The sequence below is a fragment of the Cervus elaphus genome, chromosome 26, assembly GCF_910594005.1.
Source record: "Cervus elaphus chromosome 26, mCerEla1.1, whole genome shotgun sequence".
In the NCBI taxonomy this organism is placed as follows: Eukaryota; Metazoa; Chordata; class Mammalia; order Artiodactyla; family Cervidae; genus Cervus; species Cervus elaphus.
Window position 1 is genome coordinate 23499721 of NC_057840.1, and position 26610 is coordinate 23526330.

General features: G+C 35.7%; 1 protein-coding gene across 5 annotated transcripts in view; it reads right to left on the reverse strand.

The window, feature by feature from the left end:
• Positions 1 to 26610, reverse strand: part of REPS1 (RALBP1 associated Eps domain containing 1) — an 87928-nt gene that overhangs the window by 13810 nt on the left and 47508 nt on the right. For 3 of the 5 annotated variants that reach the window (XM_043888155.1, XM_043888154.1, XM_043888156.1), the window contains exons 9-12: positions 17510 to 17631; positions 13953 to 14033; positions 8482 to 8569; positions 7616 to 7717 (exon numbers count right to left, since the gene is read on the reverse strand). In XM_043888155.1, the coding sequence (XP_043744090.1) occupies positions 7616 to 7717; positions 8482 to 8569; positions 13953 to 14033; positions 17510 to 17631 (393 nt within the window). The remainder of the gene's footprint in view (positions 1 to 7615; positions 7718 to 8481; positions 8570 to 13952; positions 14034 to 17509; positions 17632 to 26610) is intronic. The other 2 variants (XM_043888158.1, XM_043888157.1) reach the window with 1 other exon arrangement.

Here is a 26610-nt window from a genome sequence, read left to right on the forward strand (position 1 = left end):
GTCAGCTGCCAGAAGCTAGAAAAAGATTCTAACAGCACCATATCTCCCGTGCCCGTGGCTGCCAGCTTCCCTGCATACCTGGTGCCATCAGAGTCCCTGTGACCTAAGCCGTCATACCACCTCCACACCTGGTCCTCCCTGGGGCAGACCCAAGTCCTAGAGGGCAGCCTCAGGAACTAATTCTTGTAAATGACCCACAAGCAGAGGTGGGGATAAAACCACAATTGAGCTCCAGGGGCAGAGTGGACAAGAAAGAGGGCTGAAAACCTTTTCACCAGCTATACGAGCTAGAGATTATATCCACATGGATCAACTAGGCAGACTCTTGTGTCTATGGAATGCATAGAAGGATGAGTGTATCCACAAAACAAAAGGCCCTAGCTCTGACAGCTGTGGACACTGGAGGCAAGAACCTACAGGAGTAGAACTAGATTCGAGTCTGTGCTGTCCCCACAGCTGGTCTAGAGACCAGCTCCCCCAACACTGGAGGGCTTCCTAGCAAGGTGGAAGTGGACTGTGAATCACAGTAGGGGAAAGGATGCTGACAGTTGAGACCTGAGAAAAACATTTATTATTATTCTTATATTTTGATTTGTTCTGTAGTTGATTCTGGTTTTCTTTCCTCTGATGCTGTGCCTGTTGACTTCATTATTATCTATTTAAGCTTTTGAGAATTTTTTAAAAACACATTTTATTTCCTTCATATACATCTATCTCTACATTGGCTTTTTGCAGATCTGTGGGGCTTTTTCTTTTTTGTTGTTGTTTCGTGTTGTTTCCTTCTTTATTATATATAAATTATACATAATAAGATATACATATTATTTATATATTCAGTTCAGTTCAGTTGCTCAGTCGTGTCCGACTCTTTGCGACCCCATGAATCGCAGCATGCCAGGCCTCCCTGTCCATCACAAACTCCCAGAGTCTACCCAAACTCATGTCCATCGAGTCAGTGATGCCATCCAGCCATCTCATCCTCTGTCGTCCCCTTCTCCTCCTGCCCCCAATCCCTCCCAGCATCAGGATCTTTTCCAATGAGTCAACGCTTCACATGAGGTGGTCAAAGTATTGGAGTTTCAGCTTCAGCATCAGTCCTTCCAATGAACACCCAGGACTGATCTCCTTTAGGACAGACTGGTTGGATCTCCTTGCAGTCCACGGGACTCTCAAGAGTCTTCTTCAACACTACAGTTCAAAAGCATCAATTCTTCAGCACTCAGCTTTCTTCACAGTCCAACTCTCACATCCATACATGACCACTGGAAAAACCGTAACCTTGACTAGACGGACCTTTGTTGGCAAAGTAATGTCTCTGCTTTTTAATATGCTATCTAGGTTGGTCATAACTTTCCTTCCAAGGAGTAAGCGTCTTTTTAATTTCATGGCTGCAATCACCATCTGCAGTGATTTTGGAGCCCAAAAAAATAAAGTCTGACACTGTTTCCACTGTCTCCCCATCTATTTGCCATGAAGTGATGGGACCGGATGCCATGATCTTAGTTTTCTGAATGTTGAGCTTTAAGTCAACTTTTTCACTCTCCTCTTTCACTTTCATCAAGAGGCTTTTTAGTTCCTCTTATATACATACAATATATACACTATTGTATACAATATATTCTTTTTATAGATATTGAATATATATACATATATATAGACTATACAATAAGATTATTATGTATATATTCTTTTTTATATATAAATCTTTTTTATATACTTTAACTGTACTTTTCTATTTTTTTCTTTCTTTTATCATGTTTGTCAGTTTGTTTGCTTTATTCCTCAGCTGGCTCTCTTCTTTGGTCCTGTTTTCTGTTTAGTTAGTGCTGTTTTTAATTTGTTGATGTCACTTATGGTTTCCTTTGCTCACAGGGTCACTCTCTTGTACTTCGTTTTCTTTGCACTATTTTGGTTTTGTGTGTGTATGTCCCTTTGTTTCTGTTACTATTTGTCTGATTTTGCATTTACCATTTGTCTGGGGTTGTTTTTTGTGTGTGTTTGTTTTAATCTCCTTTATTGCCATAACAAACAGCTTGTGGGATTCTGGTTCCTGGATGAGAGATTGGGCCTGAGCCTCTGGGTTGGAAGCACTGAGTCCAGGACACTAGACGGCCAGAGAATTCCTGATCCCAGGGAGTATTAATTAGCGAGAACGCCCACGAAGGCCGCTTCCTGGATCCGAGACCCGGCACCACTCAACTGCCGGCAGCACCCAGTGAAGGGCACCTTACCCAAACAACAAGCAAGACCTCAAGAGGAGACAGGCTTCCCACAGAATCCCAACACACACCACTCACACAGCCCTGCTAGTTAGAGGGGGAAAAATACCTCCTCCCACCAGAAGGCAAGCACAAGTCCCTCCCAACATGCAGCCTACACAAACCACTGGACCAACCACACCCACTGATGGCAAGACCAAAAATAAGAGAGGATATGTCAAACACAGAAAGTTAGATACCATGAAAAAACAGAGAAATATTGTGCAAATTTAGGAACAAGGTAAAAACCCACAACACCAAATAAACAAAGAGGAAACAGGCCAACTACCTGAAAAAGAATTCAGAGTAATGATAGTAAAGATGATCCACAATCTCAGAAATAGAATGGAGAAAATGCAAGTCATTTAACACATTTAACAATGACCCAGAAGAAACAAAGAGTAAACAGAGACAATTACTGAAATTAAAAATAATCTACAGGGAATCAATAGCAGAACAACTGAAGCCGAAGAATGAACTGAAAGACAGAATAAGTGAAAATAACTACTGAAGAGCAGGATAATCACAAAAGAATGAGAAGAACTGGGGATAGTCTCAGAGACTGCTGGAATAATATTAAACTACCCACTCCAGTATTCTGGCCTGAAGAATTCCATGGACTGTGTTGTAAAATATTAAACACACCAACATTCAAATTAAGGGGTCCCAGAAGAAGAGAAAAAGAAAGGGTCTGAGAAAATTTTTTAGGAGATTATAGTTGAAAACTTGCCTAACATGTGAAAGGAAATAGCCAATCAAGTCCAAGAAGCACAGAGAGTTTCATAAAGGATAAATCCAAGGAGAATCATGCTGAGACACATATTAACCAAACTGACAAAAATTAAACAAAAAGAAAAAATATTAAAAGCAGTAAGGGAAAAGCAACAAGTAACATACAAGGGAAACTCCATACAGTTAACAGCTGATCTTTCAACAGAAACTCTACAGGTCAGAGGCAATGGCAGGATATATTTAAAGTAATAAAAGGGAAAAATCTATGACCAACATTACACTACCCAGCAATAATCTCATTCAAAATTGATAGAGAAGTTAAAAGCTTTACAGATAAAAGTTAAGAGAATTTAGCACCACCAAATCAGCTTTACAACAAATGCTAAAGAGACGTCTATAGGCAGGAAACACAGGAGAAGGAGAACACGAAAACAGTAAGAAAATACCAACAGGAATACATGCATCAACAGCTACTTTTAATGTAAATGGATTCAATGCTCCAACCAAAAGACACAGACTGGCTGAATGGCTACAAAAACAAGACCTGTATATAAGCTGTCTACAAGAGACCTACTTCAGACCTAGAGATATATATGGACTGAAAGTGAAAGGATGGAAGAAGATATACCATGCAAATGGAAACTGAAAGAAAGCTGGAGTAACTATTCTTATATCAGACAAAATAGACCTTAATATAAAGGATATTACAAAGAATAACAGGACACTACATGATGATCAAGGGATCAATCCAAGAAGACATAGCAATTGTAAATATTTACACACCCAAAATAGGAGCATCTCAATACATAAGGCAAACACTAACAGTCATAAAAGGGGAAACTGACAGTAATACAATTAGTAGGGGACTTTAACACCCCACATACACGAATGGACAGGTCATCAAAACAAAAAATTAATAAGGAAACATAAGCCTTCAATGACACAGTAGACCAGATGGATCTAACTGTTATCTTTAGGGCATTCCATCCAAATGCAGAAGAATAAGCCTTGTTCTCAAGTGCACAAGGAACATTCTCCAGGGTAGATCACATCTTGGGTCATAAATCAAGCCTTGGTAAATTTAAGAGAACTGAAATTATATCAAGCATCTTTTCTGACCACAGTGCTATGAGACTAGATTATCAACTGCAGGGGAAAAAAGCTGTAAAAAACACAAACACATGGGGATTAAATAATATATTTTTAAATAAGCAACAGGTTACTGAAGAAATAAAAGGGGAAATAAACAAATACCTAGAAAAACAAATGATAATGAAAACATGATGACTCAATACTTATGTGATGCTGCAAAAGCAGTTTTAAAAGGGAAGTTTATAGAAATAGAGTCCTACCTCAAGAAAAAAGAAATACACTGAATAGACAATCTAACCTTACATCTAGAGCAATTGGAAAAATAAGGAAAAAAATCTCAAAGTTAACAGAAGGAAAGAAATCATAAAGATCAGAGAATAAAAAAAAATAAAGGGAAGAACAGCAAAAATCAGTAAAACTAAAAGCTGGTTCTTCGAGCAGATGAACAAAATTGACAAATCGTTAGCCAGACTCATCAAGAAAAAATGGAGAAGACTCAAATCAACAAAATTAGAAATGAAAAAGAAGAGGTTACAACAGACAATGCAGAAATACAAAGGATCGTAACAGACTATTACGAGCAACAATATGCCAATAAAATGGACAATCTGAAAGAAATGAACAGATACTTAGGAAAGTTCAACCTTCCAAGACTGAACCAGGAAGAAATTAAAATTTTGAACAAGTCAATCATAAGCACTGAAATTGAAACTGTGATCAAAAATCTCCCAAAAAACAAAAGTCAGATGGCTTCACAGGTAAATTCTATCAAATGTTTTGAGAAGAGCTATCCTTCTCAAACTCTTCCAAAAATTGCAGAGGAAGGAACACTTCCAAACTCATTCTATGAGGTTACCATCATCCTGACACCAAAACCAGACAAGGAAATCACAAAAACAGAAAATTACAGTCCATATCACTGATGAACATAGGATGTAAAAATCCTCAACAAAATTCTAGCAAACACAATCCAGCAACACATTAAAAGGATCATACACCAAGATCAAATTAGGTTTATCCCAGGGATGCCAGACTTCTCCAATATATGCAAATCAATCAATGTGATATACCATATTAACAAATTAAAAGATAAAAATCATATGATAATCTCAACAAATGCAGAAAAAGCTTTTGACAAAATTCAGCACACATTTATGATAAAACTTTCCAGAAAATTGGAATAGAAGGAACCTTTCTCAAGTAATAAAGGTCATATATGATAAACCCACAGCAAACATTATTCTCAATGGTGAAAAACTGAAAGCATCTCCTTGAAGATCAAGAAGATTGATAAGGGTGCCCACCCTCATCACTATTATTAACAACATAGCTTTGGAAGTCCTAGCCACGGCAATCAGAGAAGAAAAAGAAATAAAAGGAACCATACTGGAAAAGAAGAAGTAAAATTCTGTTTGCAGATGATATGATTCTCTACATACAAAACCCTAAAGATACCATCAGAAAATCACTAGAGCTAATTGGTGAATTTAGTAAAGTCACAGGATACAAAATTAATACACAGAAATCCCTTGCATTCCTATGCACTAAGAATGAAAAATCAGAAAAAGAAATTAAGGAAACAATCCCAATCACCACTGCAACAAAAAGAATAAAACACCCAGGAATAAACCTACCTAAGGAAATATAAAAGCAATATATGAAAATCTATTAAGACACTGATGAAGTCAAAGACAACATAAACAGATGAAGAGATATACCATGTTCTTTCTTGGATTGGAAGAATCAATATTGTGAAAATGATGATAGTACCCAAAGCAATCTACAGATTCAAAGCAATCCTTATCAAATTACCAATGACGTTTTTTACAGAACTAGAAGAAAAAAAATCCACAATTTGTATGGTCACACAAAGACCCTGAACAGCCAAAGCAAACCTGAGACAGAATGGCATTGGAGGGACCACCCTCCCTGACTTCAGACGATGCTACAATGTACAGTCATCCAGGCAGTGTGGTGCCGGCACAAAGACAGAAATACAAACCAACGGTACAAGACAGAAAGCCCAGAGATAAACCCACACACCTATGGGCAGGTGTGACAAAGGATGCAAGACTTTATCTTTGACAGAGGAGGCTAGACTATAGGATGAAAAGTCTTTTATCGAAAAGATAGTATCTTCAATAAGTGGGGCTGGGAAAACTGGACAGCTATGTGTAAAAGAAGGAATTAGAACACTTCCTAAAACCACATACAAAGATAAACTCGAAATGGATTAAAGACCTAAATGTGAAACCAGAAACTATAAAATTCTTAGAGGAAAACATAGGCAGAACACTCTTTGACATAAATCATATCAAGATCCACTATGACCCACCTCCTAGAGTAATGGAAATAAAAAGAAAAATATACAAATGAGACCTAATTAAACTTAAAAGCTTTGGCACAGCAAAGGGAAACCACAAACAGGATTTAAAGACAACCCTCAGAACAGGAGAAAATAACTGCAAATGAAGCAACTGATAAAGGATTCATCTCCAAAATATACAAGCAACTCATGCAGCTCAGTATCAAAAAAACCAACAAACCAATCAAAAACCGAGCAGAAGACATAAACATACATTTCTCCAAAGAAGACATAGAGATGACTAGTAAACATATGAAAAATGCTCAACATCAATTATTATTAGAAAAATGCAATCAAAACTACAATGAGGTATCATTACCACACCAGTCATAATGGCCACCATCAAAAAATGTACAAAAAATGCTGGAGAGAATGTGGAAAAAAAGGAACCCTCTTGCACTCTTGGTGGGAATGCAAACTGATATAGCCACTATAGAGAACAGTATGGAGATTTCTTTAAAAACTAGTAATTAAACTACCATATGACCCAGCAATCCCACTACTGGGCATACACCCTGAGAAAACTATAACCGAAAAAAACACATGTATTGCAATGTTCACTTCAGACACAGAAGCAACCTAGATCTCTGTAGAAAGACGAGTGGATAAAGAAGTTGTGGTACAAATATACAATTGAATATTACTCAGCCATAACAATGAACGAGTTTGAGCCAGATCTAGTGAGATGGATGAACCTAGAACCATTTATACAGAGTGAAATAAGTCAGAAGGAGAAAAATATCATATATTAATGCATATATATGGAATCTAGAAAAGTGGTATTGATGAACCTATTTGCAGGGCAGGAAAAGAGACTCAGAAAACAGGCTTATGGACACAGTGTGGGCAGAAGAGGGTGGGATGAATTGAGAGAGTAGCATTGAAATACAAACATTATCATATGTAAAACATATAGCTAATGGGAAGTTGCTGTATATCACAGGGAGTGCAACCTGGTGCTCTGTGATAACCTGGAGGGATGGGCGGGGATGGGGTGGGATGGAGTGGGAGGGAGGCAGGGAACACATGTATGTATACCTATGAATGATTCATGTTGACGCATGGCAGAAACCAACACACCACTGTAAAACAATTATCCTCCAATTAGAAATAAATTAATTAACAAAATAAATCTCACATGGAAAATGTAATTCTCTCTTTCACTTACCTACAGTATTTCCAGAAGCAAATTTCACTGATGAATTTATCTTATTTTCTTCTGAAAGGTCAGATGTTTTCACAAGCAATGGGCTAGTGGGATTAGTATGATCTACGAGAGAATTAATACGTAAACATACAAGATATAGGTACCTGAATTAATAAATTCATAAACCTCAGAGTATAAGACAAGACTTAATTTTAATACTCTGAAGAAGTAGCAAGTAAATCCGTGAAATATAAGACAAAGTAATATTTTAATAGGATAAATATAAACCTGTTTATATAGAATTTGTTATCTGCCACAACAGAAGATACCTTATAATAAAAAATCAAGCTGCATGTTCATACATTGTTAATTTTATCCCTTAGGGCAATTAGTTAAATAAAGCACCACACAAACAACCGTAAAGTAATTAATTTATTGTTGTTGACCTACATAGAAAACAAATCTACTTTTGAGAGACCCTAACTAAAACATTTAATCTAAAATGAGAAGAAACTTCAAGAATTAAAGCAAAATAAACAATTTCAAAGACAAAATTCATTTTAACATATACCTCTTCAGTTAAAATTTGAACACATTTTCAATGTAGATCTGTAAGCATGATCATTAAAATACAGAGGGTATTAGAAAAGTCACGTTTTCCAAGCGTCCTTATTTAAAATTTTATAAATTAAATTCAATAATTTGCTTAAATTAAAAAATATACACATAGTACATATATTGCCATAGAAAGTACTATGTTAAAAATAAGTAATTAGCAAAAGGAATCTGAACTCAGAATGATTGCTTGTGTATTTTGGTTTGACGCAAACCTAAAATATTAACACAACACACGAAACTAAAAAACAACCCAGCAACAGTTTCCTTACCACTGCCAGTTCTCTTAAGTTCCATTTCCTGCATGTGGATTTTGCTTGGAGTCATACGAATGGGAACTGGATGAACAATAGCAGTATCCTACAGACAAATAAGAGGACATACAGAATTTGTATTAAAAATGTCAAGTAGATACCATGAAATAACCAAAACTAACACTTCAAAAACTAGTGGACAGAGTTCTCATTCACACTAAGCTAAGCATGAGAATTTTTTAATTAAAAATTCCAGAATTATATTTAAAAAATCAAGCTTACTATATATGCTTAGGAATCTGATTTGTTTTATAAAAAGTACATTTTAACTTTGAATGATTAAAGATGTGAAGAAAAAATTGGTCTTACACACTTGACGACAATATTCAAAGGCAAACTGTGAAATGATATGAGAATCCAAAGACTGAGTAACAGATTGAACTCATTCACTAAACTGCTCAAGAAAACTTGACACTCTTCTTTTTCATGTATAAAACAAAGTTAATGAAATGCCCGTCATATTGTGGGCACAATACATACTTCATACAGATTAGTTCCACAGAACTTTGCATGTTTAAAATTCATGCATAAAACTTCCACAAAGGAATTCATTTTTTAAGTTAGGATAAGTAACACTCCTACTCTAATACTTAAACTTTTCATGACTATAATAAATCTGATAATCTTCAACTTAAGTCATGAGTGGCAAAGCTAGTTAGAGCAGTTAAGGAACTGCTAGAACAAATTTCTGAAAAGACTGAAAAGTGTACAAGGCGCCGTATGGCAGCCTCTCCAAATGGGAAGGAAGACAGAAAGGTGCATATGGGAAGCCAGGCAGGCCTGGCCCTGGGAGCTGAGCCACCCAGGGGAGGAACCAGAACAGGATCAAGCAACTGGCTTAATGGCAACAGACCAGCTGAAAAACATGGCTACTTCTACGAGTAGCTACGTTCAGCTCCTTCTATCAGGAGCTGGCTCATATTTTGAATGTGCTGCTGCTAAAGACAACCTGAGATCCTTAAATTTTGAATACCTTGTAATGAATTTATAATTTAGTATAAAGAATAATGACCTTTCAATTTAAGTTAGACACCGTTTTGGTGACAGTATTAGGTAACACCACAGAAAGTTGAGTTCCAACATACCATCTCCTGTTTTATAGGTCTCCTTGGTTAATTCTCATAATCTCTAAATTCAAACCATTAATAACAAATGAATTCCTTATTGCAATTCTATGGATAAATCCATTAACAGTAATTTCCTGTCCCCATACCAGTGAGACTCTGGACAAATAGTTATCTACTATCTAACAAAACTGAACTAACCTTTCACCTACAACTCTAAAATTATAGTTATAAAAGATGAATATAATAGATGGATAAAAGTTTATAGATTTCTCACATAATAATGAGTCATACTCAGAAAGTTATTAACAATAACTCTAGATGTTGTTTGTTTATAGGTATAAAAAATATGGCTTCAAGAATAATATTTTCTTAACTTACAATTTTAATAGCAGAAATAACTGCTAAGAACCAGAATTTAACATTCTAAGGCAAGATTAAAGGAGAAAGCAAGGTATCTCATTATTCTAAACCCAAACAAACTAGGAAAAAACAAGCAAGGAAAACTTATTAGATACTTTAACTCATAATACTGATCTAATATGTATTCTGTGTGTATGTTTATAAAGTCAGATTTATAAAATTTGTAACAGAAATATTAAATAGCCTTTTCATGTATTTACCATACAAAAAATAGAAGTCATATTAATGAACCCTAAGAAAAGAAAATCATGAAATCTTCTAGAATGAATATTCTCTAAATAATTTGCCTAAGTTTCTGTACTAATAAATCAATTTTCTGTTGCTATGAGCCTACAACAGCTTTATTCCACCAGATCCTGCTACTAGCAGGACAAGGCAGTTCCTGGAAGAGTTTTACAGAGATGACCAGGCCTAACCTCAGACTGGTGGACTGGAAGCTTGGTTTGTGACTATAACGTGCAGTTCAATAAAGAGGATTTCAATATCCAAATAAAGAACCATAAATGCCTATGATTCTTTGAGTCCTAAGCCAAAAGATGCTACGTAAAACTTCTGTTCCAAATTAGCATCCTCATATTTAAAAATAGAGAAAAAAGTAGAAAGACTGACTGGAGGCTTTGCCTATTTCTTCTGTCTATTCAAACCACACAAAGCCTTTAGGACCTACCCCTACACACTTCACAACCATGGCACATTTGTATCATATATTTGAGTACTTCATCTGATACAATTTAGTACTTTACCAAATATTCTATTGTGCTCATGTATCTATATTTTCTACTTGGCTTAAATCTTAATATACTGTTTGTCTCATTATCCTGTTTATCCCTGCTTACTTTCTATTCCTGTGTCACTAACTCAGTTCAGGTGCTCATCATCTGACTCTTTCCACCCCATCAATCCTTCACATTGTTGCCTGAATGACCTTCCCCAGCTACCTCTGCAGAACCCCCATCTTCTCATGGTACTTCTTGTCAGCTTGCAGTGTCTATGAGATTAAGTTCAGATCCTTGGTCAAGCATACAAAGATCTTCCCACTTGTGTTTCAGGCACACTCTTTACTCCCCATCACTGCCCCATACACAACTACCCTGTATCTCACTGCACTGAACTGCTCCTGCTCATGCTTTTCTCTCTGCTTGGAATGCCCTTGTCCACTTCTGCCAATTAACAGTTTCATTAAAAATTCATCATACAAATGTAATCTCTTTTGTGAAAACTTCCCCAAACATACTGGGCTGAGTTATTCTACAGTTCTCCGCCCACAGTTTGTTCACAGCTACATATGATAATTATCACAATCAGCTATATTACAATCATCAACTTGTAATGATCAAGCTGTGGTCTCCTTAAGACTGGAATTTTTTTTGACATCTTGGTATTCCTAGAAAATAACATGGGCACCTGGAAGGGGCTCCACCAAACCAAGTGACTTGGCTGGACATAATCAGTGATCAAATGAACTCCCTTTTCACGCGCTGAGTGACACAAACATTCTACAGCACTCAGGGTCAGACATAAACCATGGAGAAGACTAGTACACTGCACTTCTCGTCATTTCAGAATTTCCTAGCAGAAACAGATTCTACCAGAAGCTATTAACTGATGAGCAGTTCAACAAAAGTAATCGAGTTTCTGGAAACGAGATATCAAAAACCCAATTTCATAAGAAACCTGGGAACCTAAAGACATCTTGGTTTTCATGTGAGGTCACTGTACTGTGTGACAGCTCTCTCTAAGTGCCACAGAGCAGAGTGGAGCTCTTCACAGACTTAATGTTTATTGAGCAAATGCCTGCTTATCAAATTTTGGCTCTTAAAAATTACTCCATCAATTCTTTCTGACATCGTAAGGTACGCTAAATTTGTATATCTGAACTGTGGTGTTCTTTTTCTCCTATGTGATGCTAATTTGAATGGGTCTTATTTACTTACTTATAATTCTCATTTATAAAAGCCTTGCTGAGGATCACTTGGGATTGTGACTACAGACTGTTCTGTGGACAGGCAATATGTTAAGTAAGAATTAGATGATGGTTAAGAAGCTCAGACCCTCACTAAGAGCAGAGCATTGTACCAATTACAAGTTTATAGTGAGATTATAATTCACCACCATAAGAGAAAAAAGATGTTTTTTTGGTACCAGATTATAAATATTTAAGACTGCCAACATTATTAAATTTAGAGGTCTAAATTCAAGTTTAAAATTTTCATTGACCATTAAAAATTTTTTTTCCCTAGAGCCTTCTGTCATACTAGAAATAACAAAAGAAAGTATTGTGTTATGTCATTTAAAACATTAGGCTAGAATTCACGAATTTGGATATTATTTCCAAGAAGTTACAAGAACATCACTGTTATTAAACTATTTCTCTGCATTTCCTGCCAGTCATGAGTCAATTTATTTTGCCTTTGAGTCTATATTTTTAACATTCTTTCCTAGCCTGAATTTCTATTTTCAATATCACTTAAGTGTTAGAGAATAAAAGAGAGTCTCAACTGCTATATCCTTCCCTGTAAAGTACTTTTACCAAAGTACTTTAAACAAAATTAACTTGACTCTGTAAATAGAAGATAGGAATAACATGGAGAAATGAAACTCAGAGCTAAAGTAAAACTTAGCTTATAGCACACCTGTCACTTTCCAAGGGACCTTAATTACTGCTTCTAATAAGCAGCAAAAATTGTTAAGCATTACCTTTTTATTTCTCTTTCATTTTTCAGAGACTAAAATCAAACATCCTCAAGGTGGTAAGAAAAGAGAAGCCAAAGGCATAGATAATCTACATATTAATTGTTCCCTGAATAATGATTATAAAATAGACACTTAAAACATTTTGATACATTATGTTTGAATATAACAGCATTCTCTATATTTCAAATAGATACAAATTCTTTAAACTGTAAAACACCAAAGGTTCATTCATTTAAAATGCTGAAGCCATACTATTATCTTTAAATACCACTTCTCCTCAATTTATATTAAATAACAAGAGTATTTTTACATTTAATGAATAAAATGTTGGCTATCTTCGGTCAGAAACACCTCAAAAGAATGCCTCATGTCACCTTCTCCATATCTTTTCACTGAACTCATTTTTAAAAATCCTACCTTTACACTCTTCTTCCCTTCCTACTTACTTCCTCTTTTCTTTTTGAAAGGTGCTTATTAGCATGTCCTTCTCTTTACAGGAAAAAAAATTAAAAGAAAAAGCAGAAGTGAACAGTGAGAAGAATGATTCATAGCTAAGGTTTTGAAGTTTTCAAATAACTTGAGGGACAGGCGGGGCATATATGAAGTTCAATCTATGGGGATAATTTATTTTTTAAATCAGGATGTGAACTTTGTAGCATTTTCAAAGCAACACAGCAAACCACAGGAAGACAAGACAGAGGTCCTCTGCACAAATGAAAATCTGACTGACAATTCTACATTGTTTTGCTGAACTTGATTCTCTTGTAACAGAACTCAACATACTGATTAAGTCAAAGCTGTACCATCTAGACTATTAAATAAATGATGACATTGCATATTTACATACATAGTACATAATACATGATGTGTAAGCATACAAATAAAATAGTATTTACTGTCATTACACTGAAATAAACAGCATGTTTAATAAAAACATACACTCAATTACCAAATAAAAACAAAATTAACTATATCAATTGTTCACAAAATGCTTCTTTAGACACATGTACCAGATATTAAAAACACAGATTTCTCTCACCAAAATAACTAGAAAATACAGAGAATGGTAAAAAAAAAAAAAAAAAAAAAAAGTTCTTTCCACCACTGAGCACACAAAAATTGAAAAGCCTGCCACCAATTCCCTCTAAGCACTCCACTGAATCATGCATATCAGCTAAAAACCATAATGAATGAAAATTTGGGTTAATAAAATTAATTTCAAACAAGCAAGCTAAGTGATTGACTTACAGGATCAGCTGGTGCAATGTTAGAATCAAATTGGGTCAGAGTTTGTGAGCTTGAAGAGCGTTCACTAAATGTCTCCCACTGCTGAACAGACAGAGGAGAGACAAGTCAGCATGACGAGAAAGATGGAATAAAAGATCACCGGAGAAGATTTAGCAAGGTAATTCAGAGGTTGCACTGCAAGTTGTGTTTCGTAGGCCTGACAAATTCCGTTGTTTTATTTTTGCATAAACATTTTATATTATCTGTGTAAAGTGAGCAGCTTCACATCAAGTGTACAGTAATAACTGGTCTCTCTATGGGAGAGATTCAAAGCCTTACAGAATTTAACTCAAAACACATTAAAGGAACAGAGTCTAAGTGGTATTAATGGTAACAAGATAAAAATTTTAAAGGGTTTTTTCTAGACTAGAGAAAGAATAACTTCAAATCCTTCGTTGAAAATCCAAGTGTTGATGCACTGAATTAGTGATGCTAATGAATTCTGATTGTATCAGAGTTTTGGTCAAAACAAAGCAAGTCAGTGTGACTTGCCAGTGCGACCCCTGAAGGATGATTCTATTATGTACGTGCACATATTTTATACAAATGTATAGATATTTAATAAAATATAACTGAGATAAAATGCAAAGAATTCTGGAATTAATATAAGTTGCAGTTTGTGTCAATCTGCAGCAAATCAACCCCTATATTCAGCATTATGAACAGGGCCATGCCAGACCACAAGACAGAACTGCCAATCAGGCACCCACCTCCAGCCCCATGCTAGAAAAATCAGAATGCGGCCACAATGAGAGCAAATCAAGCAACTGAGTATGTGTTATATATAGAAGATGTATTTTGATATGAAATACTACTCTTCTAAAAGAGGTACACAAATATCATACCTCAAATTAGGTGGAGTGATAAGTGAATAATTTGAAGATCTTAGTAATAAATAGTATAGGATTTTTAGATCAAAATCATTAAAATTATCATTACAATTTGATTCTTAAGAATTATCAATGACTCTGAAGAAGGAAAAACATTTGCACATATAAAATATATACACACAAATGTTTACACACAGACACACCTATACCATTAACTAAAATCCTCTTTTTATAATTCAGTAAACATTTTTATGCTTCAAAGTTCGACTTAATATTTAAAACAGTGCTATTCAATTTGAGAAGACATGTAGAAATTAAATAATAGCAAATGAATACATTTATAAAAATTATCTACAAAAATGGCTAATGTAATCATTCAACAGTTTTTCTCTCAGATGTTTCAAAATCATAAAATTAAGATATATTGAGAAACACTGATGCATTCAGAGTGTCTCCTGAATAGAGAGTCCACAATAATTCACTCTTATCGTGGGACATCACTTCAGGGAAGTGACTTACCAATATCTGTTAATATAATCAGTTTCTTCAATAATTACTGCTGCATAGGCACAGAAGAAATTTTTAAAATTGTAATATCTAACTGTGGAGAAAAGTTTAGATGCAGACTATTTTTTCCCTAAAATTAGAAGACATTTATTTACCTATTTGGTGGCATGAGATTTTACCTGATTTCACAAGGCGGTATGTAAGCTACCTGGAGTGCGGAAAAACACTCTTATCTTTAGAAGCTTGGTATAATGGTTAAGAGCACAGTCTCTGGAACCAGACTCCTGGAATCCTAGTTATGCCATACACCCTTAGGCAAGTTATCTAACCTCTCTCTGTTCCAGTTTCACCATGTGAAATATGAGATTAATAATGCTTACATCACAGAATTGTTATAAAAATGTAAACAGTTAATATATGTAAAGAGCTTTTTGAACAGAGCTGGCACATCAAAAGTCCTCGACAAATTTTATTGATTATTATTAGTGTTATCCCCTACAGTGCCTCATCTATATTAACAGGTGCTGAATGAATATTTACTGAAAGATTAGTGCTTCAAGGCAGAAAACTAAAATATAAATTCCATATACTAAGGAGATTTTAAAAAAGAGATATTATTAAAATGTGTAAAAAAATCAATGTTAGTAGAATTTTGATTTTCTACACACAGTAAAAAAAAAAAGAAAAATTATGAAATTCAGTACCTTACTAGTAAATACTACAAAATGAAACTTGCCAGGAATATTTAAGAAGAAAAAAATGCAACTGCTTCAATCAGAGTTCAAAGGGATTTCTCTTCCTAATTTTTAATGATCACATGTGATTTTATTTAGAATGAAGACAGACTTTTGAATTGAGATGCCTTAGGGTTGCTTTTACTTATGAACTGACATTGATAAAAATACTTTTAAAATCTGACACTGCTTCTTAAAAATGACAGAAATTAATAAATGCAGCAGAAACAGTGCTTTCAAGAAACTGACCCTATTCTCTTATTATAAAGCCTCTCTACTAATAAATGCTTTCAAGGCTTAAATTTTCCCTCCAGAAAAACACTCATATAAATGGTTTTATATCTGACAGCACAACGGATGTATGTTATAATGTCTCAGAAACAGGTATCTGTGATTATGTCATAAAGCAGCAGCAAGCACTTTAAATCTGCCAGTTACTTCTCTGTTTTTCAACTGTACAAAATTAACTAGCGTCTCTTAAACCCAATATTTTTCTGTCTTTAAAAGACATGGAAAACACAGAAGCTTAGAGGAGTTTCTTCCTGAAAGTCAAAAAACTTATATTTGTAGCACTATCTAAAAGTGATACCAAAAAACTATAAGAAAAAAATATATAGATACAACTTGTTCACAAAGAAGACTGCTCTAGTAAGTTAAGCAGTGGTTTTCAATTAGAGATCGACAGAGCACTAAGGTTTAACTGAGGGGCTTCAGGGGGTACTTTGTGGAGGCAGGGCTTCAGGTCCTCTTCACTGTTTTATATAATCGAGTTCCAAAGTAATGGGGTGGTGCGGGGCGGGGGGGGGGGGGGGGGGGGGGCGGAATGTGTCTCAAATTCTGTTTTGTATGCTGTGCTTGGTCTTATATAACATGGTCTTTATATAAAGTGGTCTTTAACCACTGCATTTAACAGGGTTGAATCACTCCATTTTGTATTAAACAAAATAAATTACTATGAATAGCTTGGAATACTTTTTTCATGTGGAAAGCCGGTTGAGTGGCTTCTCATATCACTTCTAATGCCAAGATTCCAAATCTATTATCCCAGGCTTTCTTACAGGAATGAGAAGGCAGCGTGACACAGCGGGTGTGCTAGCTGACTGAACGTCAAAGGACTTGTGTTCAAACCTCAGTCCTTGTCCCTTACAGGCTGTAAGATATCTTGTCTAAGACATCTACCCTTTTACTGTTAAGTTCATGCACCTGTCTCACCTAACTCACAGGGTCTTAACAGGAATGAATGGTGGAAACTAAACAATAGTACACGTGTGAAAAAGGACTTCGAGAACCTCAGGCAGTCATATAATTACAAGCATCTATCACAGTCACACTTGATATGGTCCCTATGCATGCATGCTGAAAGAGCTATAGGCTGAAATTACCCTGCTTGGAACTTCTTACCTTAAAAAAGTGAACATTAGTGAAAGAAAAGGGAAGTATTGCTAACCTCACTGCTCTGATTCAGCTCCGGCCAAGTCTGGTTTAGCGACGGCATTGACGGAGACTTGCTTGGAGGAGCTTCTGCAGGAGAGCCTGAATAACCTACCTCACCTGGCTGATCCCCAACATCTGCAATTTAAAAATAGAGAAATTTTCTGTAAACAATATATTTTAGTTCTGGAATGCTTATTCATAAAAACCTAACAGAAGATTTTCACAAGTAGTAATTTATAATCTGAATTGCCTTTTCTCATGTTCCCCAAACAAACATTTTAACAATTAAACAGGCAATATGTATTCCTGCTACTTATTGTCTACCTGAAACCAGAGTTTTCCATGAAAAATAAAATCTAGTTAGAAATACACAGAGAAAGAGTGTTGTACATAGCAATGCAATAAGGCACATACTTGGAATCTTCTTCTAATAGAGATGGATTTGTACCAGTTCCCAAAGTGTACTTCAAGGAATATTAATTAGTAAGGCATTTTTAAAAAACTAGGCTTTTCATTCAAATAAATCTGGGGATACCATAATTCTCTGTTGGACATGTCCCTATGCACATTTGTATATTAAAGACCTAGAGCAAATAAACGTGTTTAAATCAGTCTTTCCCAAATATAAACTTTTTTAAAATCAGATAAAAAACCCTCAATATCCCCTTGGCATATACTTTAGGAAATGTTGATTTACACTAGTTCACTTGCATTTTCTCAACAAGTCTTCCTTGTAACCAAGAAGCAGCATATATTTTTAAGGCAGACAGCAAAAGGAGAGGAAGAACCCAGGCACGAGCAAAAAGCAAAGTCAATAAGTCCACATGAAACAAACTTTTCGTTGTTAGGCTCACTAGCGTTTACAGACTTAACCGAGAGGGCTACAAATCCATGACACAATTTCAAAGTGGTTTTTAAAGTATTATGTGATATCATGTTCCACTTTTAATTAGTTAAGGCCTCATCTAAACTCTCTCTTAAACTGTAATTTAAAAATGGAAGAAAATTTCAATGGTAAATAAATTCTCATTCCAATCTTCCCAAGTTTTATATGGCTTTGAATATAATTCCTGTCTGAAAATCACATTAACTTTGCCAAATTAATGGGGTATAACTAATCTGTTTAGAACCTGTGTCAAAAAATATGATTCTAATATCCGTCACTATCTTTTTGTTTGTGACCATGGGCAAGCTGAAGAAAATAAATAGCACCTGAGTTTCTCCATCAGAAAGGAAGACACCTGCCATTAAATGTTAGTATTATATTTCAGATTCCTATAGAGACAGACATAAAATAACTTGGAGAAGTATAGGTTTAACCTTTCAATCTATTCATGAGTAAATCCTTCACACTATAGTACTGAACACAGAACCTAATACTTACTAGGCACTCAAATATTTACTGAATGAATTACTTTTTGTGATCTTCATTTAAATTCATTCTTTAGTGTTATTTCCCTAAAACCAGAGTTAACTACTGAGACTTTGAAAAGTTCTCAAAATTTTTCTTCACCTTATTCTGAACATGATTACCTCGAAATATCAGTACTTCCCTTTTACTTACCCTGACATTATTTCTTTATAGTCATATCACACTGCAAGTTCTATCATATTTTGATAAATTTTGGTTTTCATAGATCAAGAGTTATTCAGATTTCTTTCTTAATTCCATGCCTTTCTCAATAAAAGTGCCATAGTGATACAGAACAGTAAGAGGCAGAAATGCTTTAAATAATGTTCTATGAAGACTTTTTAACTCAAAGCTCCCAGAGAACAACTAATGAAAAAAATTATTTATGATAAATAGTAGCAGCAAATTCCTCATGGAGACAGCTTGTGGTTTTCAGTCTGAACAAAAATCATGGACTTTTTTTTTCCTATGGTAACAAAGGGAAAGGGAGTTGAAGGAGAATATGGCTATAGATCTAACAGTTTACTGGAAGTGAAACTGTCAGAAGGATAGAGATTGAAGAAGTATCTTTAAAAGATCCCTCAAAGCAGGTATTAAAGAAACAAGAAACAGAATAAAAATAGTATTAACTATAGGATGATTAATTTTCAAAAAAACCTATTCAAAAGTCATATTCCATTTCAACTTAAGCTCCAAATATCACCTTAGAGCACACAGGGGCCCTCAATTGACTGTCTAGATCTCTGTTTTCCTGTTAGTCCACTGCTGAGAAATTTAGGGCCACAGTGCATGCCACTCCCACTGCTGGGAAGTGCAGGTTTGGGATAGATTTGGGGTACCTCCATGTGAACCATGGACTCCTGGGGACCCCCATGACTCTGCTAGGGGGTCTAAAAAGTCAACTATTTTTGTAATAGTAATAATGCTTTTCCCCTGTGGGGGCACATGCACTGATGGTGCGAAAGCAATGGTGGGTAAACCTGTTGGCTTATCAGCAAGAACTAAGCCAGTGGCTCCTAAACACACTAGCAGTCATTGTGTTCTTTACTGCCACACATTCCAGTTAAAATATATAAAAATAAATGAACCAGTAACTTCACTAAAGAATGTTCACAATTAAGCAGTAAGAATTATTAATTTTATTAAATCTCACCCCAAAACTCATTTTAAAACACACTGTATGATGAAGCGGGAAACATGTAAAGCGTTTCTCCACATTAAAGTGCAGGGGTTTTCTCATGGGAAACTACTGGTGTTCAGCTGTCAGCTGAACAGGCCACTTTTTTCACTGGACACTATCATCCTTGAAAGAACAGTTGATAAAACTATATAATTATTCAGACATGGTAGGGCACAGATTTTCTCAAAAATGGATTAAGTGACCCTGTATCTAAAATAACTATTTTCAGTATTTGTCACCAATGACAAAAGTTTCAACTTTTAAGTGAAAGTTGGAATTCTGGAAAATGTATACCATGTCTATAAGCTCAAGAGCTTCCCAGTACTTAAAAGACTTCTTTGATAAGATAGGTTGTAACATTAACAACTAAACTTTTTGATATTTTACAATAAAACGTTCCAACATTTCAAAAGCTGTACAACTCAATGAACTGATATTTTACAAATAATCAATGCGTTATGTTATAAAACCATGCGTGGGTAACAGATTCATTCAAAGTGCAAGACAGATCTACGTAATAGTACAAACAATTCATTAATATGGTTTCAGCTTTCACTGCAATTAATCTTTAAGAAATTACTATATGTTGAGTTTTCGGGTAGTACCAAAGAATATCCAAAATTATATGAAAATAATCCTCCCTTTTACTATGTGAGGCCAAATTTTCTTCATGTACCAAGAATTAGCTATCTTTTTCTACAAAGGGCCAGAGAGTAAATATTTAAGGCTTTGTAGGCTTTAAGGTCTCTGTTGCAACCACTCACAATATGCTACTGTAGTCAAAAGAAGCCATAGGTAATTCATAAAGGAACAGGCTTGGCTGTGTTTCAATAAAATTTTATTTTTGGATGCTGAAACTGAATTTCATATATTTTCATGTGTGATAAATTTATTCTTTTTTGAAAACAGTCAGTAAACTGGCTCTGGTCTCAGGGCTTAAGTGTGCCAGCCCCTGCTATACTTCAAATAAAGTAAAACACTCATCAGATTGAATGCAGAATGCAGATAGATGAGATCTAAGCTGTCTTCTATTAAACCAAATATTAAAGAGATTTTCAAAATTGTAAAACAATGCCACCCTTTTTGCAATACAGTTATTTTCCTAAAAATATCTATACTAATATATAAGGGGTCTATTTTTATTTCAAAATAAAGAAGTGTTTTTTTAAGTGTATCACTTATTTCCTAATAAAGTTACTATTGATAGATCTAATCTATAAAAACAAAGTTTTGAGGGTCCACAAATTTTTTTAAGAATATAAAGGGGTCTGAAGACAAAAAGCTTTGAAAAAAATCACTGTCCTTGAAAATTCAAAAATTATCTCTGGAATAAATTAGCAAAATTACCCATTGGTTCTTTCTTAATTTCATACATAGAACAAATGGCAGTAGAAAAAGCGCAAATTACCTATGTTCTAGAAACTGACAGTCATGAGTTGGAGGGGAGGCATTAAGCGTGTAAATTAACTGCGTCTCCTTCAAGCCGCTCCTTACAAACACCCCAACAAAGGGCTTCACGCCCAGCCACAAGGGTTAAGTCCTTAAGACTGCATCCTCATGGAGGCAGGGGTGTGGCTTCTCTCTTACCTGATGCAGTGTTCCAGCCTAGCCTCCTGCTGGAACACTGTGTCAACCCTGCCTCCCTCCTGAGGCTTCTGCTCTGCCCCTGACATCATCAGAGCATCAGGGCTGAAAAAGAAGAGCATGAGCCTAAATCATTTGTTAAAGTCAACCCCAGAAGGGCTTTTATGCAGAAAGTATTTCCATGTATAAAAAGTTTGTCTGGAAGACACAACCCAGTATGAGCATACTGATGTACTGTCAACCTACACTGAAAAGTTAGTAATAATAACATTTAACACACAAGCCTGATTTTCAGGATAGCACTAGCAAATAAACAGTCAGTAGTTTTCATCCTTCGAGCCTTCATAGACTCTGAAAAGTTCCCCAGATTCAATTCAGTTCAGTGTACCTCCTGAACAAGCTCTTTCATGAAGAGCTTCGGTTTTATTCCAGGTTTATAACGTACCTAACCCAAATTTATCTTATTTTCCTAGTATTATACTCAACATACTAAAAAATTATTTAAAAAATGACTGCCAGCTATTATTAATCTTTTAGAAACATAATACACTATCTGAAATCTTATGGTTTAAAACTTATTTTCCTTTCAAGTAGCAAAACAAATCCAAGAATTCAGTCATGAAGGTTCAAGGTTCTAAGCTCATTTAACAGCTTCATCTAAGCAAAAGTAACTATATCTTTTATTTATTTGAGGTGTAAATATTATCTTTACAAGAAAAAAAATTTTAATTTAAAAAAGCAGGTTTCAATAAATTTTGCGTTTTCAAAAACAAATCCTATTAAAGAGTACTTTTTTCATTCATATTTTTAAATGACAGAGGCAAGAAATGCATATGCAGAAAGAAATTAAGGACTCAGTTTTAGATATGTTTTGCCTTGAATGACATTACATGGATCAAAAAACTTAGCTCTAGTTCAAAAACTAATTCCACTTCTCCCTGATACTCCACAAATGAAAACCTACTCAGTAGGCAGATCTTAAGAAGGACTCAATTTTGAATTAAAACCAAAGATTATTTTTCTAAAATTGAAGTAAAAACATGCCCAACAAGGTTTGAAAAGAATAAAACATTTACCCTAAATATTAATTAAATTGCACTTGTTTTTCTTTTTTTTTTTTTTGCAGTATTTATCAATATTTTATAGCAAATACTGTTTTGACTCACCTATTATACTTCAAAGAAAACTACCTACAGATACACAGGAGGTTTCCATTATCTAAGGATACCTAAAAATGGGAAAAGCCCATTTAAAGCTAATCCAATTAAAATAAGGACTCAAGTTTCATAAACAGAAAAAAACAACTAGAAACTGGGGCTTTATCTTTAAGACTAACATAGAAAATGAGTATCAAGAATAAGAGATTAAAAATATGGGGTGAAATTTGGTGGCACAATTAATAAAGCAAGAATCCAGTAGTGTGCATCGTTACTGAGGGCCTGTAAATAAATACAGCAAACAAAGACATGGTACTGTGCAAGAGGATGAGGCTCCCATTTATTTCCATGGAGCTCTCATCCTAACAGAGCAAGACAAACATCCTTCACTCCATTCTGACTTTCACAACACAATCACCAAGATAAAATCTCATTTCTGCAAGAATAATTAAGGGTATCATTAAATATTCCCAAGACTCTCATTAAATCTACTGTATTTAAACCGTAATCTTGTAAAGCCCCTAGTGTCACTCTTGCAGAGATTTTCTCTTTTAAGTATGAGCTAGCCTTGTTTGTCACTTTTCTGTGACAAACAGAAAAGTGTTTGTCAATTTCTGCCAGGAATCTGAGGAGGCTAAGTATTTTTTCCAATCTCATTAAGTGGTGCCCCTTTGCCAGTATTTGCAGTTGTTCTGATCCATCAGTTCCAATACCCCACATTCTGAAAAGAAATGATGCCATTAAGAATGTATACAGATATGGGGGTGGGGTGTGCTTAAGAACTAATTCCTTAGACGTAGTGGTAATGGTGAATATTGTGCCTATTTTTATTATTTTTATCTCTGCAACTAAAGGCACCTGGAGAGCAAATTTTCCAAAACAAAGATTCAACTTTCTTTGTACAAAACAAAAATGTGGTTTTTTTTTTTTCCCCAGCACCATTTTAAAGATAAAGCCAGGAAATTATCTGAAAATTCCATCAATATGAAGCTGGCTGAATTAAGGAACATTCATATGTATGACAAAGAATGTGACAACTCTATATGTAATAAGGGCAGAGATGTCCAACATTATTAGAAAAAAATTCACAGATGTATAGTGTGATTGCACTTGTGTAAAAACAGCTGCACATGTTATTTCTGTGGGCTTTTATATGTTAAATTTTCTGGTGAAAGAACCTAACATTAATCAACCTAGTCTCAAGTATGGCTTTTTGGCAAATTACTCATAAATAAAAAGTCTCTGGCTTTAAAAACATTCATGTTAAATACCACTAGGAGCTTGGGGGCCTATGCTATGTATTATATTAACAACAATGAAACACACTCAAATTTACTGCTTAAAGAAGTGATTATGGAAAGGACACAGAATAGTGAACAAATTCCTTTCCATCTTTGAGTATCTCAACCAGATCCTACCAAGGTGCTCATGTGAGCTGTGTGGTGTGAAGACAGGAAACAGTTTTAAAAAACAAGTGGTTCAGTCATTTAGACATTTCAAAAACATAAACGGCTACTTATGTACTCAATTTGCACCCTGTGAGATACTTAAATATAATGAACAAGACAGATCTGCCTGGGATCTGTCACCTGCCGGGACACCTCTAAGCTAGTTTAAGAGACTGACCAAATGATCACATAAAATATACATAAAATAGCAATTGTGCTAAAAAGATGATTCTTTGGAAACTGAGTTTAAGACATGGAGGGTTTGTTGTTTTTTTTTTGACATGGAGTTTTAAGATAAATAACAACTCAACATGCTTTCTTTTTTCTTTAAGGTACAGTTGTGGTAGGCTAGCACACAACCTTAATCTTTCTTTCAAGTGGGGTGCATAAATTGGGAGACGGGGAATCAACACATATATGCTACTATATATATAAAATAGGTTACTAATAAGAACCTACTGCACAGCACTGAATATTCACTGGAAGGACTGATGCTGAAGTTGAAGCTCCAATCCTTTCAGGCACCTGGTGCGAAGAGCCAACTCATTGGAAATGACTGATGCCGGGAAAGATTGAGGGTAGGAGAAGTGGGGGGCGGCAGAGGATGAGAGGGTTAGACAGCATCACTGATTCAATGGACAGGAGTTTGAGCCAACTGTGGGAGATAGTGAAGGACAGATGAGCCTAGTGAGCTGCAATCCATGGGGTCACAGGGTCAGACGTGACTTAGCAACTTAACAATGAGAACTGCATTGCCAAATTCAGAGATGGTCAGTGTTAAATATTTTAATTCAGGTCCACACAAGTACTTCTACCTATGAGCCTTAGAGTTTTTCTGGTTTATCTGATATTTGTGCTTAGTCGCTCAGTCGTGTCCGACTCTTTCTGACCCCATGGACTGTATCCCACCAGGCTCCTCTGTCCATGGAATTCTCCGGGCAAGAATACTGGAGTGGGTTGCCATGCCCTCCTCCAGGGGATCTTTCCAACCTAGGGACTGAACCCAGGTCTCCCGATTGCAGGCAGATTCTTTACCATCTGAGCCACAAGAGAAGCCATCTGATATGTAATCCTATAAATCTGTTCAAATGACTTTGGATAAAATACATATTTATCCCACCTATGTTTGCACACCTAGAGAAAACTACTTCAAGCAACTGTAACTTGTCATCACTGTTTATCATCTACCTTTCTATAAGAGTTATTTAAATTATAAATACAGAATACTTGTGGAGCTAATGGCTCAGTGGTGTAAAGAATCTGCTTGCCAATGCAGGAGACTTGGGGGTTCAATCCCTGGGTCAGGAAGATCCTCTGGAGAAGAAAATGGGAACCCATTCCAGTGTCCTTGCCTGAGAAAGTCCATGGACAGAGGAGCCTGGCAGAGTCCAGTCCATGGGGTTGCAAAAGAGTCAGATATGACTTAGCAACTAAACAACAAAATAACAACAAAACATCATAAACTTATGACAACAAATGATTTTATTTTCAAAGCCAGAAATGTTAAAAAATATTTTACTTTAAAAATGGCACATATTTAGCATAATAATGGAGAGTACATCATGAGAAACGCTGGGCTGGAGGAAGCACAAGCTGGAATCAAGATTGCCAGGAGAAATATCAATAACCTCAGATATGCAGATGACACCACCCTCATGGCAGAAAGTGAAGAAGAACTAAAGAGCCTCGTGATGAAAGTGAAAGAGGAAAGTGAAAAAGTTGGCTTAAAGCTCAACGTTCAGAAAACTAAGATCATGGCATCCGGTCCCATCACTTCACGGCAAATAAGATGGGGAAACAGTGGAAACAGTGTCAGACTTTATTTTTCTGGGCTCCAAAATCACTTCAGATGGTGACTGCAGCCATGAAATTAAAAGATGCTTACTCCTTGGCAGGAAAGTTATGACCAACCTAGACAGCATATTAAAAAGCAGAGACATTACTTTGTCAACAAAGGTCCGTCTAGTCAAGGCTATGGTTCTTCCAGTGGTCACGCACGGATGTGAGAGTTGGACTATAAAGAGAGCTGAGTCCCGAAGAATTGATGCTTTTGAACTTTGGTGTTGGAGAAGACTCTTGAGAGTCCCGTGGACTGCAAGGAGATCCAACCAGTCCATCCTAAAGGAGATCAGTCCTGGGTGTACATTGGAAGGACTGATGTTGAAGCTGAAACTCCAATACTTTGGCCACCTGATGCGAAGGGCTGACTCATTTGAGAAGACCTTGAAGCTGGGAAAGATTGAGGGCAGGAGGAGAAGGGGATGACAGAGGATGAGATGGTTGGATGGCATCACCGACTCAATGGACATGGGTTTGGGTAGACTCTGGGAGTTG